The 13,237-nt window shown below is 51.2% G+C and overlaps 1 protein-coding gene across 1 annotated transcript in view; it reads right to left on the reverse strand.

Moving 5' to 3' along the window:
• The window catches only part of DNAH10 (dynein axonemal heavy chain 10), a 168,361-nt gene that overhangs the window by 30,424 nt on the left and 124,700 nt on the right, over positions 1 to 13,237 (reverse strand). Inside the window, exons 53-57 of the mRNA XM_032168329.2 lie at positions 10,698 to 10,901; positions 9,425 to 9,505; positions 6,189 to 6,386; positions 5,342 to 5,503; positions 956 to 1,130 (exon numbers count right to left, since the gene is read on the reverse strand). Of these exons, the coding sequence (XP_032024220.1) occupies positions 956 to 1,130; positions 5,342 to 5,503; positions 6,189 to 6,386; positions 9,425 to 9,505; positions 10,698 to 10,901 (820 nt within the window). The remainder of the gene's footprint in view (positions 1 to 955; positions 1,131 to 5,341; positions 5,504 to 6,188; positions 6,387 to 9,424; positions 9,506 to 10,697; positions 10,902 to 13,237) is intronic.

Consider the following 13,237-nt stretch of genomic DNA (forward strand, 5'->3'; position numbering starts at 1 on the left):
TTGGACAAGGAGTGCTGCTCAGCCTTCACAGGCAGCACAGAGGCAGAGAAACAGGAAGCGCAGGGAACACGCACCGCTCCACCGGGAGCCTAGAATGGAATCCCACTACTGACCCAGGAACGGAGCCTCTCGGCTGCAAGACCCGTGTGTGGGGCCAGGAAGACTGACCTCCTTCTGGATGAAGAGTGAGGAAGGAGAGAGCTGAGGCTCCCACGCCAGGGGGGTCTGTGCTGGGCCAGGCAGCACAGGGGCAGAGGCAGTGGGCGGAGGCTGGCACCAGGACAGCGTTCCCTCCAGGGCTTTACTCACAAGACTCAACTGACTATCAGAGCCCAGGAACAGCGCCCTGGGGAGGCCAAGCCATGCAGCGAGAAAGCTTGCTAGCCCATGCTACACCAGGTCACCCTCGCTGACAGCAGATGAGCCCTCTGGTGTGGGGGACAGGGTCATCTTACAGATTGATTTGCAAGATGTATGGGGGCCTCAATAGCGACCTACTCTCACCCTCCTTGAAAGCCTCCTTGGCTGGAAATGGATCCAGGCATGCCAGTCCGGCCGTGGTGTGCACGCATCTCTGCTGAGCTGTTTTCAGCAGGGCTCAGCCCTGTGTTGAGCACCCTGCCCCCGCTTAGGGCGGACACTTGTCCCCGAGTGTTCCGTGAAGAGCACTGTTTCACCCCACTCCGTCCTTCCCTTGGCCTGGGTTCAAGGTCAGCAGGCCCTGCTTCCTACTAGCTGGGGGATCTGGATGCCTGGGGCACCCACCTCATCTCCCTGGGCCTCACTTTCCCCATCCGAAAAAGAAGGCAACAACAGTCCCCACCGTGGAGAGAGCCAGGCGCAGTGGCAGCGTGTGGTGTCGGTTCCTTTGTAAGCTCCTGGTCGCCACGGTCATGGAGACTACTGGCCTGCAGAGGTGGAATGGAAGCCCAGAATGGTGGCCCGGGCGCATTACCTAATCTCAGTCACGTCCGACTTGTCCAGCTTCTGCAGCTCCAGCTTGGCAGCCTCCAGGATGGGCATGACCTCCTCCAGGGTCGTCTCGGCCTCGGCCTTCTCCATGGCAATGACCTTGTTCTGCTCCTCTATCTCCATGGCCTTTTCCTCCGCCAGTTTCTTCTTCTCCTCGGCTGCAGGGTGGGGCAGGGGGTGAATAAAGCTTGGGCTTAGAGGAGATGCACTCGCAGCCACCGGCTCTGAGCAGAGGGCAGTCCTCAAAGGTTGGCTTGAGCCCTAGCGGGGATCTAAGGGGCTTTGGCCAGTGTGGCAGCCTCAGTGATCCTGGTGGGACAGAAAACCTCACCATGCGTGGGGCCTCCAGCACTAGGCAGCCACCCTGACTCTGACCTTCCTCAACTGGCCCACCTGTGTCCCACCCACTCCATCCAGGATAAATCCCATGGCTCCTGATAGCCCCCAGCCCTGCCTCGCCGGTGTTCACTGAGGATGCCGGGGGCCCCCTTCTGCTTACTGGCTCCCTGTGATCTCCTCCTTCTGCCTCTCGTCGCCTCTTCCTACGCTCACTCGGGCCCAGCCAGAGCCACCCTCTAAGGAGCCTGCCCCTCTGTGGCCCTCTCTCTCCCTTCCTTGCTGATTTGCTTCATGACACCGATAGCAATCGGAAGTTTCATTTCACCATTGGCTGATTCACTGTCTAGGTGCCCTCACTCACTAGGATGTCAGCACCTCCCTGAGGGCCGGAACCCCAAAACCTAGAGCAGGACTTGGCTCACAGTGGTTTGAACAGTGTTGCCCCACCAAGATTCGTGCCCACTGGGACCTCAGGATGTGACCTTATTTGGAAGTGGGGTCTTTGTAGATGGAATTAGTTAAGATTAGGTCATACGGGGTTGGGGGGGCCCTAAATCCAATGCCTGGGGTCCCTATCAGAAGGCCACATGGAGACACACAGGGAAGAGGGGCATGGAGACAGACACTGGAGTGGTGTATTTATAAGCTAAGCTAAGGAATACCAAGGGCTGCCAACAACCCCAAGAAGCTGGAAGAGGCTTTCCCTAGAGCCTTCAGAGGGAGCATGGTCCTGGCACCTTGATATCAGACTTCGGCCTCCAGAACTGTGAGAGAATAAATTTCTGTTGTTGGCCAGGCGTGGTGGCTCACGCCTGTAATCCCAGCACTTTGGGAGGTCGAGGCAGGTGGATCACCTAAGGTTGGGAGTTTGGGACCAGCCTGGCCAACATGGCAAAACCCCGTCTCTAGTAAAAATACAAAAATTAGCTGGGTGTGGTGATGGGCACCAGTAATGCCAGCTACTCAGGAGGCTGAGGCAGGAGAATCGCTTAAACCCAGGAGGCAGAGGTTGCAGTGAGCCAAGATGGTGCCACTGCACTCCAGCCTAGGTGACAGAGCAAGACTCCGTCTCGAAAAAATTAATTAATTAATTAATTTTAAAAAATAAATGTCTGTTATTTTCAGCCCCCAGATCATGGTGCTTTGTTACAGCAGCCCCAGGAGGTGAATGCAGCAGGCCTTCCACAAACAGATGCTGGCTGCAGAGGCTCTGCCTCCCCCATGCTAAGGTCTCTCGGAACCCATCTCCACAGCTAACAAGCCAGCACTGGCACTTGCAGCGTGCAAAGCCGTGCACGGGCCCTGACACTGTAAAGGGTCCCCAGCTCAGGCACTGCTTCTCCCTGGGGCAGCAGGGGGATGAATGCATCAGAAAAGGGGAGCAACATCACAAGTGTGGAACCTTCGGAACAGAAAAGAAGCTGTTTAAGCTGTGAGCGTGGCGAGGCAGGGGGTGTGCCAGCAGGAACGGAGCACAGAGGTAACAGGACCACCGGAGCTGGCTGGGAAGGAAGAAGGCTGGTACAGGCATCGGGAACCTCAGTGTGGGGAGCAGCCTGCAAAGGGGGCCAGCCAAGTCAGGTGCTTGAGTCATGTTGAGGAGCAAAATGGTGGGCTCTTTCAGCCAGGCAGGAACACAGGCTGGAGGCTGGGGCAGGCGCTAAAGAGCTGCCCTCAGGAGAAAGGACTGTTTGCACCCCACCCTACCCTCTGTGGGACTTGTCAATGTATCCCATTCCTATGGCCACCAGAATTGGTTTGGGCATGGGCATGTGACCCAAATCTGTCCAATCACAGCCAATTCTGGGAGCTATGTGGGAATGCATGAGAAAGAAGAGCCCTCTCTCCCCTGGGGATGCTGAGCTAATAGGATGCCAGCCTCATGCTGGAGTCTCCCAAACTCTCAGCATGGACAGAGCCGGCTGCCTGAGATGAAGCCCAAATGGAAGACAGCAGAGCCAAGAAAGGGAAGGAAAGATTCCCACTGATACACTTGAGTCCTAGATCCAGCTGTGCCTGAAGCCAGCATGCCTCTGGAATCAATGCGTTTCCACTTTAGATTAAGCCACTTTGAGCTCAGTTTCCACCATTTGCAACCCTGGAAACAGAGATTCTAGATGAAGCTTCCTCCAAAATTCCAAGTGGGAGCAAGGTGACCCTGGACAAGGATGATGGCAATGGGGAAAGAAAAATAAGCACAGGTAGGAGAGGCACTAAACATGCGTGTGGCAAACAGGTGGTCCTCAGTACAAACTGCGGCCTGGGCACCGGGGGAGGGGCTCTCTTGGTTGTGAGCTTCTTCGAGGCAGGGATTGAGTCTCATTCAGTTTCTAGCCCCCACTCTCCCTACCACAGTGCCTGCCACGAAGCTGAAGTCAGTATCTGCTGACTGGACAGATGAATATGTGGAATGACAGCATTCTTCAAGACACTTCCAGTCTAGTTTTACATCTAGGGGACCAGGAATGTATAGTTTTTTACATTTAGGGGGCCAGAAATAAACAGTTTTTAAAAGACAGATCAAAGCAAAGTGCAGCTGTGTGGGAATGAGGCATTTGATCGAAGTTCTGGAAGGAGAAACATGGATAGGAAGAGAGAAGTGGTATGGATATTCTTAGCAGACCAAAGGGAGAAAAAGAGCAAATTGCTGCAGGACTCACACAGGCATGAAAAAGTGATGCTGTGAGCAGGCGACAGGGTGTCATGGGAAATTAGGTAGGCAAGATGACATAGAGGGATTGATGGGACCCTTCACGGCCACAGTGAGGACTCAGCATCAAAACAGGCAGCAGGGAGTTGCCACAAATTCCTGGGAAAGGATATCTATCGTTTAAGTTGCTTTGGTTGCAAGCAACAGAAGCTAATGATGGTCGAGTTAAGAAAAATGTGAAATTGTTATAAGAAGGTATGGTAGCTCACAGACATGGAAGATGCTGAAACACAGAAACTAGAGGCGCCTCAGGGATCTGGGCTCGGGCACTGAATGCAGTCTCTTCACAGCGCTGCCATGCAATAAATGAACACAAGTAATCTTCAGTCTTTATATTGGCTGATTCAAAATGTGCAGTCCCAGAGAACATCTAATTGGTCTGCCAGGGTTAGAATAAGCCCATCCTGATGGCAAGCACTGGGAGTCGGGGAGAGGCAGTTTGCCAACACCAAGTTAAGGTGCTGTTGCCAGAGGGATGACAAACGGATCCTGTGCACAAGGCCGGGTGCAATGACAAAGGAACTGAACCGAGATGACACTTAGCAGCAACACAAACACAGACCAGCAGGAGAAGGAAGAGGCAGGAAGGTTGAGTGGCATCTGCAGGAATCTGGGAATGAGCTGGGGAGGGTACACATCAGAAGCCAGTGGCCCAAAGACCTAGAGAGGAGCGTTAGAGGTCAGGCACAGAGCTGTGGGCTGCAGGAGCTGTCCTGTGCCAGGCATCGCGAGAGGGTAGAGTCGTCAAGAGCAGGACAGTGCAGGTGACACAGAGGCTCGGCCAGGAAGACCGAGGGAAGGGGCCCAAGAAAGAACCTTGAAACAGCTTCGAGGAGAACCAAGAAAGTCCCACATCGATGGTGCCAAGGCTTAGGTCATTTCAACCCCACGGACTTAGTTCACCAGCCCATTGAGGGTCGAGTGACTTTTCCACTCCCCGGCACATCCTCAGGCTACCAGCATATCCTCAGGCTACCAGCACAGGGGCCTACATATGGTAGCGTCTCAGCGCTTATGAAAGGGAACGAGACTGGCTGGACACGAATTCAGAAAGAAAACAGGAATTGCAGGGTCAAAGATGGCACGCTCAGTGCCTACAAGCAGTTTCACAGGGACGTCCTGGCAGACTCCTGTCCTGCTTGGGGGTGGGCTGCCCTGGCCCCGGCCCTCACTCACCTACGGTGGTGTTGGGGATGGGCTGCCCTGGCCCCCGCTGTCACTCACCTACAGTGGTGTTGGGGATGGGCTGCCCTGGCCCCGGCCCTCAATCACCTACGGTGGTGTTGGGGATGGGCTGCCCTGGCCCTAGCCCTTACCCACCTACAGCGGTGTTGACGGCGATCTCCTCCAGCAAGGCCTCGCAGGCAGCGGACTTCTCGGCCAGTACGATCTTCTGCTCGGCCAGCTTCTGGTTCAGCTCGTCCAGCTGGATGGTGGCCTCCTTCAGCTTGTCCAGTCCCCCGTCCAGACGCTTGCACTGAGCTGAGGAAAGAGGGCACCTATGTTCGTCGTCGAGGTGGCCACTGTTCCCAACACAATCACTGGGATTTGCCTAACTTCAGCTTATCAAAAACAAAACAAAAGAAAACATTTTTATAAGATGGCATGTGTCTTTCGGTACCTCCACTGCCATACTGGGATGGCATCAGCCAAAATGAATGTATTTCTGAAAACAGTGCTTCCCTTGGCCAATAGCCAGAGCACTTTTTAAAAAGCCCTGTCCAGCAGTGCACGCTGCTGCAGCAGACAGTATCTCTAATGTGCGCCAGGTATGGTGGCTGCACCCGTGGTCCCAGCTACTCAGGAGGCCGAGGTGGGAGGAGCACATGAGCCCAGGAGGTCGAGGCTGCAGTGAGCCACGATTGCACCACTGCACTCCAGCCTGGGAAACAGAAACCCTATCTCTAAGATAAAAAATAAAATTAAAAAATGGCTAATGTGATGAAAATGTAAAGCTTCAAAGTCTATGACTCAACACTGAGAATAAAAATAAGGACATGCCAGGGTCCTACCCACATGAAAGAACTGCTCCAAGACGCAAAATCCAAGATGTGCTTCGCTTGGCCTCAATACTGAAGATGCCCCATCTTGCTAAAGAAAAGATCAGCGCTCGAATCCTTACCCATAAATAATGACTTTTGTCAACCACCTCATCCCCAAGGCTTACCTATATTATACTGAGTTTTCTCATCCAGCAATTTTGAATAGGTGTTAATAAAATCAAGGTAGTTCTTGGGAGTGACATAGTTGCTGCGCCTCAATTTCTGTAGAAACTGTTTGCTGTAGTGGCCCACGGATTCGTGAACCAAAACAACATGCTTCACCACATTTTCTATATTTTCTGCCGGGATCATCGGATTATACCCTGAAGAGGAAGGAATAAAAAAGTTTTTCTTTCTTTCTTTTTCTTTTTCGACACAGGGTCTTACTCTGTTGCCCAGGCTGGAGTGCAGCGGCGTGATCATGGCTCACCGCAGCCTCCATCTCCCGGGCACAGGTGATCCTCCCACCTCAGCTTCCCAAGTAGCTGGGACTACAGGATGGGCCACCATGCCTGGGTAATTTTTTGTATTATTTTGTAGAGGCGAGGTTTCGCCTTTGTTGCCCAGGCTGGTCTCAACTCCTGAGCTAAAGCGATCGGTCCACCTCAGCCCCACAAAGTGCTGGGATTACAGGCGTGAGTCACTGCACCCGGCCATGCTTCTTAAGAAAGGAAAACAGGGATTCTTCAAAGAGTTAAATATGGAACTATTATGCGACTCAACAATTCCACTCCTAGGTATATACCCCAAAGAACTGAAAAGCAGGGACTCAAATGAATTCTTGTATGCCAACGTTTACTGTAGACTATCACAATAACCAAAAGGTGGAAATGACCCAAGCGTCCAGCAACAGAGGAATGGATGAACAAAATGTATCCTATCTATACCAGGGATAGTATTCACTCGTAAAAAGGAGTGAAGTTCCGATGCTGAAACATGGATGAGCCTCAAAAACATGATGCTAAGTGAAAGATGCCAGACACCAAAGGACAAATATTGCATGATTCCACTTACACGAACCGTCTCTAGAACAGGCAAATTCATACAGACAGAACGTAGATTCGAGGTTGCCAGGGGCCGCAGGGCGGGGCGATGGAGAGTTCGTGTTTAATGGGTATGGAGTTTCAGTTTGGGATGATGAAAAAGTTTTGGCGACAGACAGTGGTGTTGGTTTCACAACATTACGAATGGGATTAGTGCCACATGTACATTTCAAAATGCTTAAAATGGAAAATGTTATGTTACATATATTTTACTACAATAAAAAATGACGTTAAAGTTTTTAATAGGACAGGAAAAGAATGGCTATCACTTATTGGTGGCTTTTCAGGCCACAGCAGTGATCCGTGCCAATCCTTCTTTTTTTTTTTTTTTTTTTTTTTTTGAGACAGGGTCTCTCTCTGTTACCTAATTCCTTCCCTACTGTTAGGAAGCCCTGTCTTCCCTAAAGGCCAAGACACCGTGGCAGAAGGGCCTTGGGTTTTCAGAAGCGATCACCACGTCTATCTCTGCCCTGTTGCTCCCCTCACCTGCCCGGGGGCTGGGTGGGCTTATTCAGTTACCTACCGCTGGCTGACACCCAGCACATACCGGCAAAGGTGGGCCTTCCTATACACCCACTGAAACAATTAATGATGGCTTCCAGTGTCAAGATCACATCACCTGGATTATCTGATAGGCTGTTAAATGCATTCAGCTCAAAGCAGAGAATGTCTCATATTAAAATGAAGGAAGGAAAGACAGATTGAAAGTACCGATTAATCCAGATTCCGCAGAGCTGGTCTTGAGTTATTCCGTGGTTAGCAAAACACAGCCCCAGGGCCCATTTTACAGTGTGCAGGAAAAACTGTGCCTCACAAATATCTGTGCCTTTGGGCACAGTCATCTCGATTCCAGGGAATATATTCTCTCTCTGTGTGTGTGTGTGTGTGTGTGTGTGTGTGTGTGTGTGTGTGTCTGTGTGTGTGTGAGAGAGAGATAAGGTCTTACTCTGTCTCCCAGGATGGAGAGCAGTGGCACGAACTCGGCTCACTGCAACGTCTGCCTCCTGGGCTCAAGCAATTCTCATGGCTCAGCCTCCTGAGTAGCTGGGATTACAGGTGCCCACCATCACACCCGGCTAATTTTTGTATTTTTAGTAAATATGGGGTTTCACCATTTTGCCCAGGCTGGTCTCGAACTCCCGGGCTCAAGTGATCCACCTGCCTCGGCTTCCCAAAGTGCTGGGATTACAGGTGCGAGCCACTGCGCCCAGCCTCCAGGGAGTATATTCTAAGGAAAAAAAAGTTCTAAGCAAATTCTAGGCAGCGTTATTTATGATGCTGAATCACTGAATACTGAAAGCAAATACAAGCACTTCACACATGGAAACGGCAAATACGCCTCTGAGAACAAGGTGACATCTATGTTGGGGCTGGCCAACTACAGGCCAAAGGACAAATCCAGCCCGCCCCCTGTTTTTGTAAATAAAGTGTTACTGAAACACAGCCATAGCGATTCATTTACGTATTGTCTATGACTGCTTTCATGATAAAATGGCAGAATTGAGTAGTTGCGAAAAAGCTATAAATATTTACCATCTGGACCTGAGATATATCATCAGAAAAGAGTCATTCTCTTGGCCCCTTTTCCCCCAAAACTGCATTATGATTAAAGTCATGATTTATTCTTATATATAGGAACATTTATTTATTTATTATTGCGTACAGATTTAGATGGTTGAAGCTATTTTCAAGGTTACCCAGTGTCATTTATCATAAATCTGCTCAAGTTAGGTCCAAGGAAAAAGATGTTCCCTGAAGACAGACTTCCTTTCTTATTCAAACATTAAAATTAATATCCAAGGCCTTAAGTGTTTGAAACGCTAGAAATTCAATGAGAATGCAGAATGTTTGCTGAATTGTCCTTGGATCATTCTTTGGGTAGAGGCCAGCACATGTTTTCTACAAAGAGCCAAACAGTACTCATACAGTCTCTTGCAATTATTCAGCTTTGCAGTTGTAGCATAAAAGCAGCCAGAGACAGTATGTTAATTAATGAGTGAGTCTGTGTACCAATAAAACTTTATTTACTAAAACAAGTCAGGGGCCAACTAGACAGCAGACCATGGCTTTGCCAACTGCTGCTGTGGAGAACACCTAATCAATTTTTATCCTAAATTGTCCTTGCTAAGTCTCCTGAAATGTCTTTGGACTAAAACACCAACTATAAACCAAAAACATACTAACAAAATTGAAAGCCATTTGTTACCACAGGGTTTTCCAGTGAAGAAATCTACAAGACCAGAATTCAAAGGCAGAAAAGTGATAATAAATTGCTTTGTTTTATCAATAATGTAGTCCCCGTAACAGCTGTGACTTACCTAGAAAGGACTTTGCGACCGCGTGGAGGGCTTGGGGAGGCCAGGGCATGAACCAGTCAATACCAGTGTTATTTACCATACCTTGAAAGGAAAGAGAGATTAAAAAGATGCTCCCGGCCTGGGCAACGTGGCGAGATCCTGTCTCTACAAAAAATACAAAAATCAGGGCCGGGTGTGGTGGCTCACACCTGTAATCCCAGCATTTTGGGAGGCCAAGGCGGGTGGATCATTTGAGGTCAGGAGTTCAAGACCAGCCTGGCCAACATGGCAAAACTCCATCTCTACTAAAAATATAAAAATTAGCCAGGCAGTAGTGGTACATACCTGTAATCCCAGCTACTCAGGAGGCTGAGGCAGGAGAATCGCTTGAACCCGAGAGGTGGAGGTAGTGGTGAGCTGAGATCGCACCACTGCACTCCAGTCTGGGCAACAGAGTGAGATCCTGTCTCAAAGAAATAAAAAAAAAAAACAGCCAGGCAGCGTGGTGGTGTGCGCCTATAGTCCCCGCCACTAGGGAGGCTGAGGTGAGAGGCTCATTTGAGCCCAGGAGGTCGAGGCTGCAGTGAGCTATGATGGTGCCACTGCACTCTAATCTGGGTGACAGTGCGAGATTCTGTCTCAAAAAAAAGGATGCTCGCTCTGCAACTCTGAGACACTCAAGAACATGGATGCCATCTTCAATAGCCAACAAGTTGGTGAATGAGCCAGATGTGTCCAAATCTAGTTCATCAAAAGCAGAGTTTCTCACCCCTGGCGCTATTGACATCTGGGCTCTAATCCTTTGTGGCAGCGGCTGGCTGTGCACTGTAGGATGCTTCGCAGCATCCCTGGCTTCTACCCACTAGATGCCAGTACTACACTGCACGCTCCCCGGGGGTGTGACGACCAAAAATGTCTCCAGGCATTGCCAAGAGTCCCCTAGGAGACAACCTCCCCTGCCCCTGCCCCACCCGTTAGGAACCTCTGCTCTAAAGGCTGGCATGAGGCTGGTGGAATTTTCCCAAACGGAAGGAAGCAGGAGCCACCATCCATGCCCTGCGGGTCTCGCATGGAGGAGCATGGGCACATCCTCCCGTCAGGGGGACATCACTCACGCCCACTGGCACCTAGAAGGGGCAGTGAGCCCCAACATACAGTGCAGAGCCCACATTTCCACCTAATGGCCGTGTCTTGTTTTGCTTTGCTGGGGGAACCTGGAGAGGTGTGGACAGACCCTCAGCCACACGCTCTGCCAAAGCAGGGGAAATGGGTTCACAGGCTCCACCGTGGGTACCTGGGAAGTTTCTGCACCAGGTCCTCAGGGTGTCCCCCACTGGGGACATGCCCAGGACAATGTGCAGGTTATTTGCACTTTTGTTCACGAAGTACTGCCACACGGACTCCTTGGCCGGCCCCATGCCTTGCTTCAGAGCTTCCTGTCCAATCTGACTCAGGACAGACTCCTTCTCCTCTTCAGCGAAAAGCGCAGGTACAATTCCTGGAAAAGGAAGACATGCTGGTGGTCTCTCTGAGTCCCAGGGTCACGACCGCTCTAGGTGCTGACTGAGTGATGGAAGGTGTGGAAAGATCAGCAGGTGCTGAGTCCAGAGAGCAGCGTGTGGGCCTGACCTGAGACCGAGGCTCCCTGCCGCCTCGTGGGAAGCCCTTAGAGCCTCCAGCTCCTGTCTGTCAAACGGGGATCCTAGACGCTGCCAGCTCGCCTGGGAGGATGACCGAGAGCATCACAGGGGAGCATACAGAGCATGAGGAGGCCTCACTTGCCTGTAACTCTGAAGCAGGGATTCTCAGCTGGGATTTGCCCCCAGGAAATACTGGGCAATGTCTGGAGATATTTCTGCTTGTTGCAACTTGGTAGGGAGATTGCTACTGGGATCTAATAGGTCAAGGCCAGGGGTGCTGCTGAACCTCCCACAGTGCCCAGGAGAGCCCCACCACAACAAAGAACAGCCCAGACCCAAATGTCAATGGTACGCGGTCGAGACACCCTGGCTACGTGGACTTCTTTTTTCCTATATCTATGCCGTTTCAAATTATGCAATACATTTTAATGCCATCTCTGACGTTCTCCTGTGCAGGGAAGGGTTAACATGGCAGACCACGGCTGCTCACCTCTGAAAGGCACCTGGGAACTTAGATTCCTTAAGAGCTTCCTCCCCGATTCACTGATAAGAGTGGCCCAACATGGGATGTGGTTTGGATCTGCGTCCCCAACAAATCTCATGTTGAATTGTAATCCCCAGTGTTGGAGGTGGGGCCTGGTGGGAGGTGACTGGATCATAGAGGCAGATCTCTCATGAATGGTTTAGCACCATCCCCTTGGTGCTGTTCTTGTGATCGTGAGTGAGTTCTCGTGAGATCTGGTTGTTTGAAAGTGCGTGGCCCCTCCCCCAACCTTGCTCCTACTCTGGCCATGGGACGTGCCTGCTTCCCCTTCACCTTCTGCCATGACCGTAAGTTTCCTGAGGCCTCCCAAGAAATCAGCACCATGCTTCCTGTACAGCCTGCGGCACTGTGAGCCACATGAGCCTCTTTTCTTTACAAAAAACCAGTCTAAGGTATTTCTTTATAGCGATGCGAGAACAGCCTAACACTGTGCCCACACTGCTTGTGTATGCAACGTATCCTATGCTGATTACCCGCTCTCCCTCCAGGCATCCGGGATTTTGGCACATGCCAGGTAGAGCTGCCTACATGAGCAGCCCCAAGAAAATCCCTGAGCACTGAGTCTCCAACTAGCTCCCCTGGTGGGCGGTACTTCACACGAGTTGCCACAACTCGATGTTGGGAGATTAAGCATGTCCTGTGTGGCTCCCCAGGGAGAGGACTCTGAGGCTTGAGACTGGTCTTCCCCGGGGTCCCCCATGCACTTTTTCCCTCTGCGGATGTTGCTCTGTGTCCTTTTGCTGTAATGACTCACAGCCATGAGCAGGACTGCATGATGAGTCCTGCGAGACCTCCTAGCAAGTCACGGAGCCGGGGATGGTCTTGGGGATATTCAACAAGGGAGAGGGATCCCTCCCTTGGCAGGGAGCCCAAGACTCCCAAAAGACAAAGAGGAACTTGCTCCCTGTGCTCTGTCTGGCCTCTCAGTCTCTCACTCGCTCCCGGGACCCCGCCTGCCCTCTTAGTCTCTGCTCGTTCCTCTTCCACCTGAACTCAGTGCTGGGCTCTCCCTGTATGGTTCACTCGGGTCCCACCATGTGTCAGTGACTCTGAAATTGACATCCCACCCTAGGCCCCTATTCTGAGAACCAGACTCATGTACACACTGCCTATGTATTATGGCTGAAGTTGCATGTCCCCCTGAAAAAGATATACTGAAGTCCCCCAAGTAGCTCAGATTGTGACCTTATTTGGAAATTGTCTTCACAGAGATAAGCAAGTTGAAATGAGGTCATTGAGATGGGCCCTAATGCAATACGACAAGTGCCCTTATAAAGGGGGGAGATTTGGATACAGAGACAGACAGAACACAAGGGGAAGGCCACGTGACAACGAAGACAGGGACGGGAGTGCTGTGCCTACAAGCCAAGGAACACCAAAGACTGTCAGCAGCCGCCAGCAACACAGATTCCCCCACCCAGAGCTCAGAAGGAACGGGCTCTGCCAACACTGTGACCTTGGGCTCCTGGCCTCCAGAACTGTGAGAGTAGATTTCTGTCGTTTTAAGCCACCCAGTTTGTGGCACTTTCTGACGACAGCCCCAGCAAACTAATACACTATATGACATCACATTCGGATTCTCACCTAGTGCAGCAAACTCAACACGCTCCTAATGCCACAAGCCCAGACCTGGTCTTCCTCATCTCAGCA

This window comes from Hylobates moloch, unplaced genomic scaffold (genome assembly GCF_009828535.3).
Source record: "Hylobates moloch isolate HMO894 unplaced genomic scaffold, HMol_V3 SCAFFOLD_12, whole genome shotgun sequence".
NCBI classification, from domain to species: Eukaryota; Metazoa; Chordata; class Mammalia; order Primates; family Hylobatidae; genus Hylobates; species Hylobates moloch.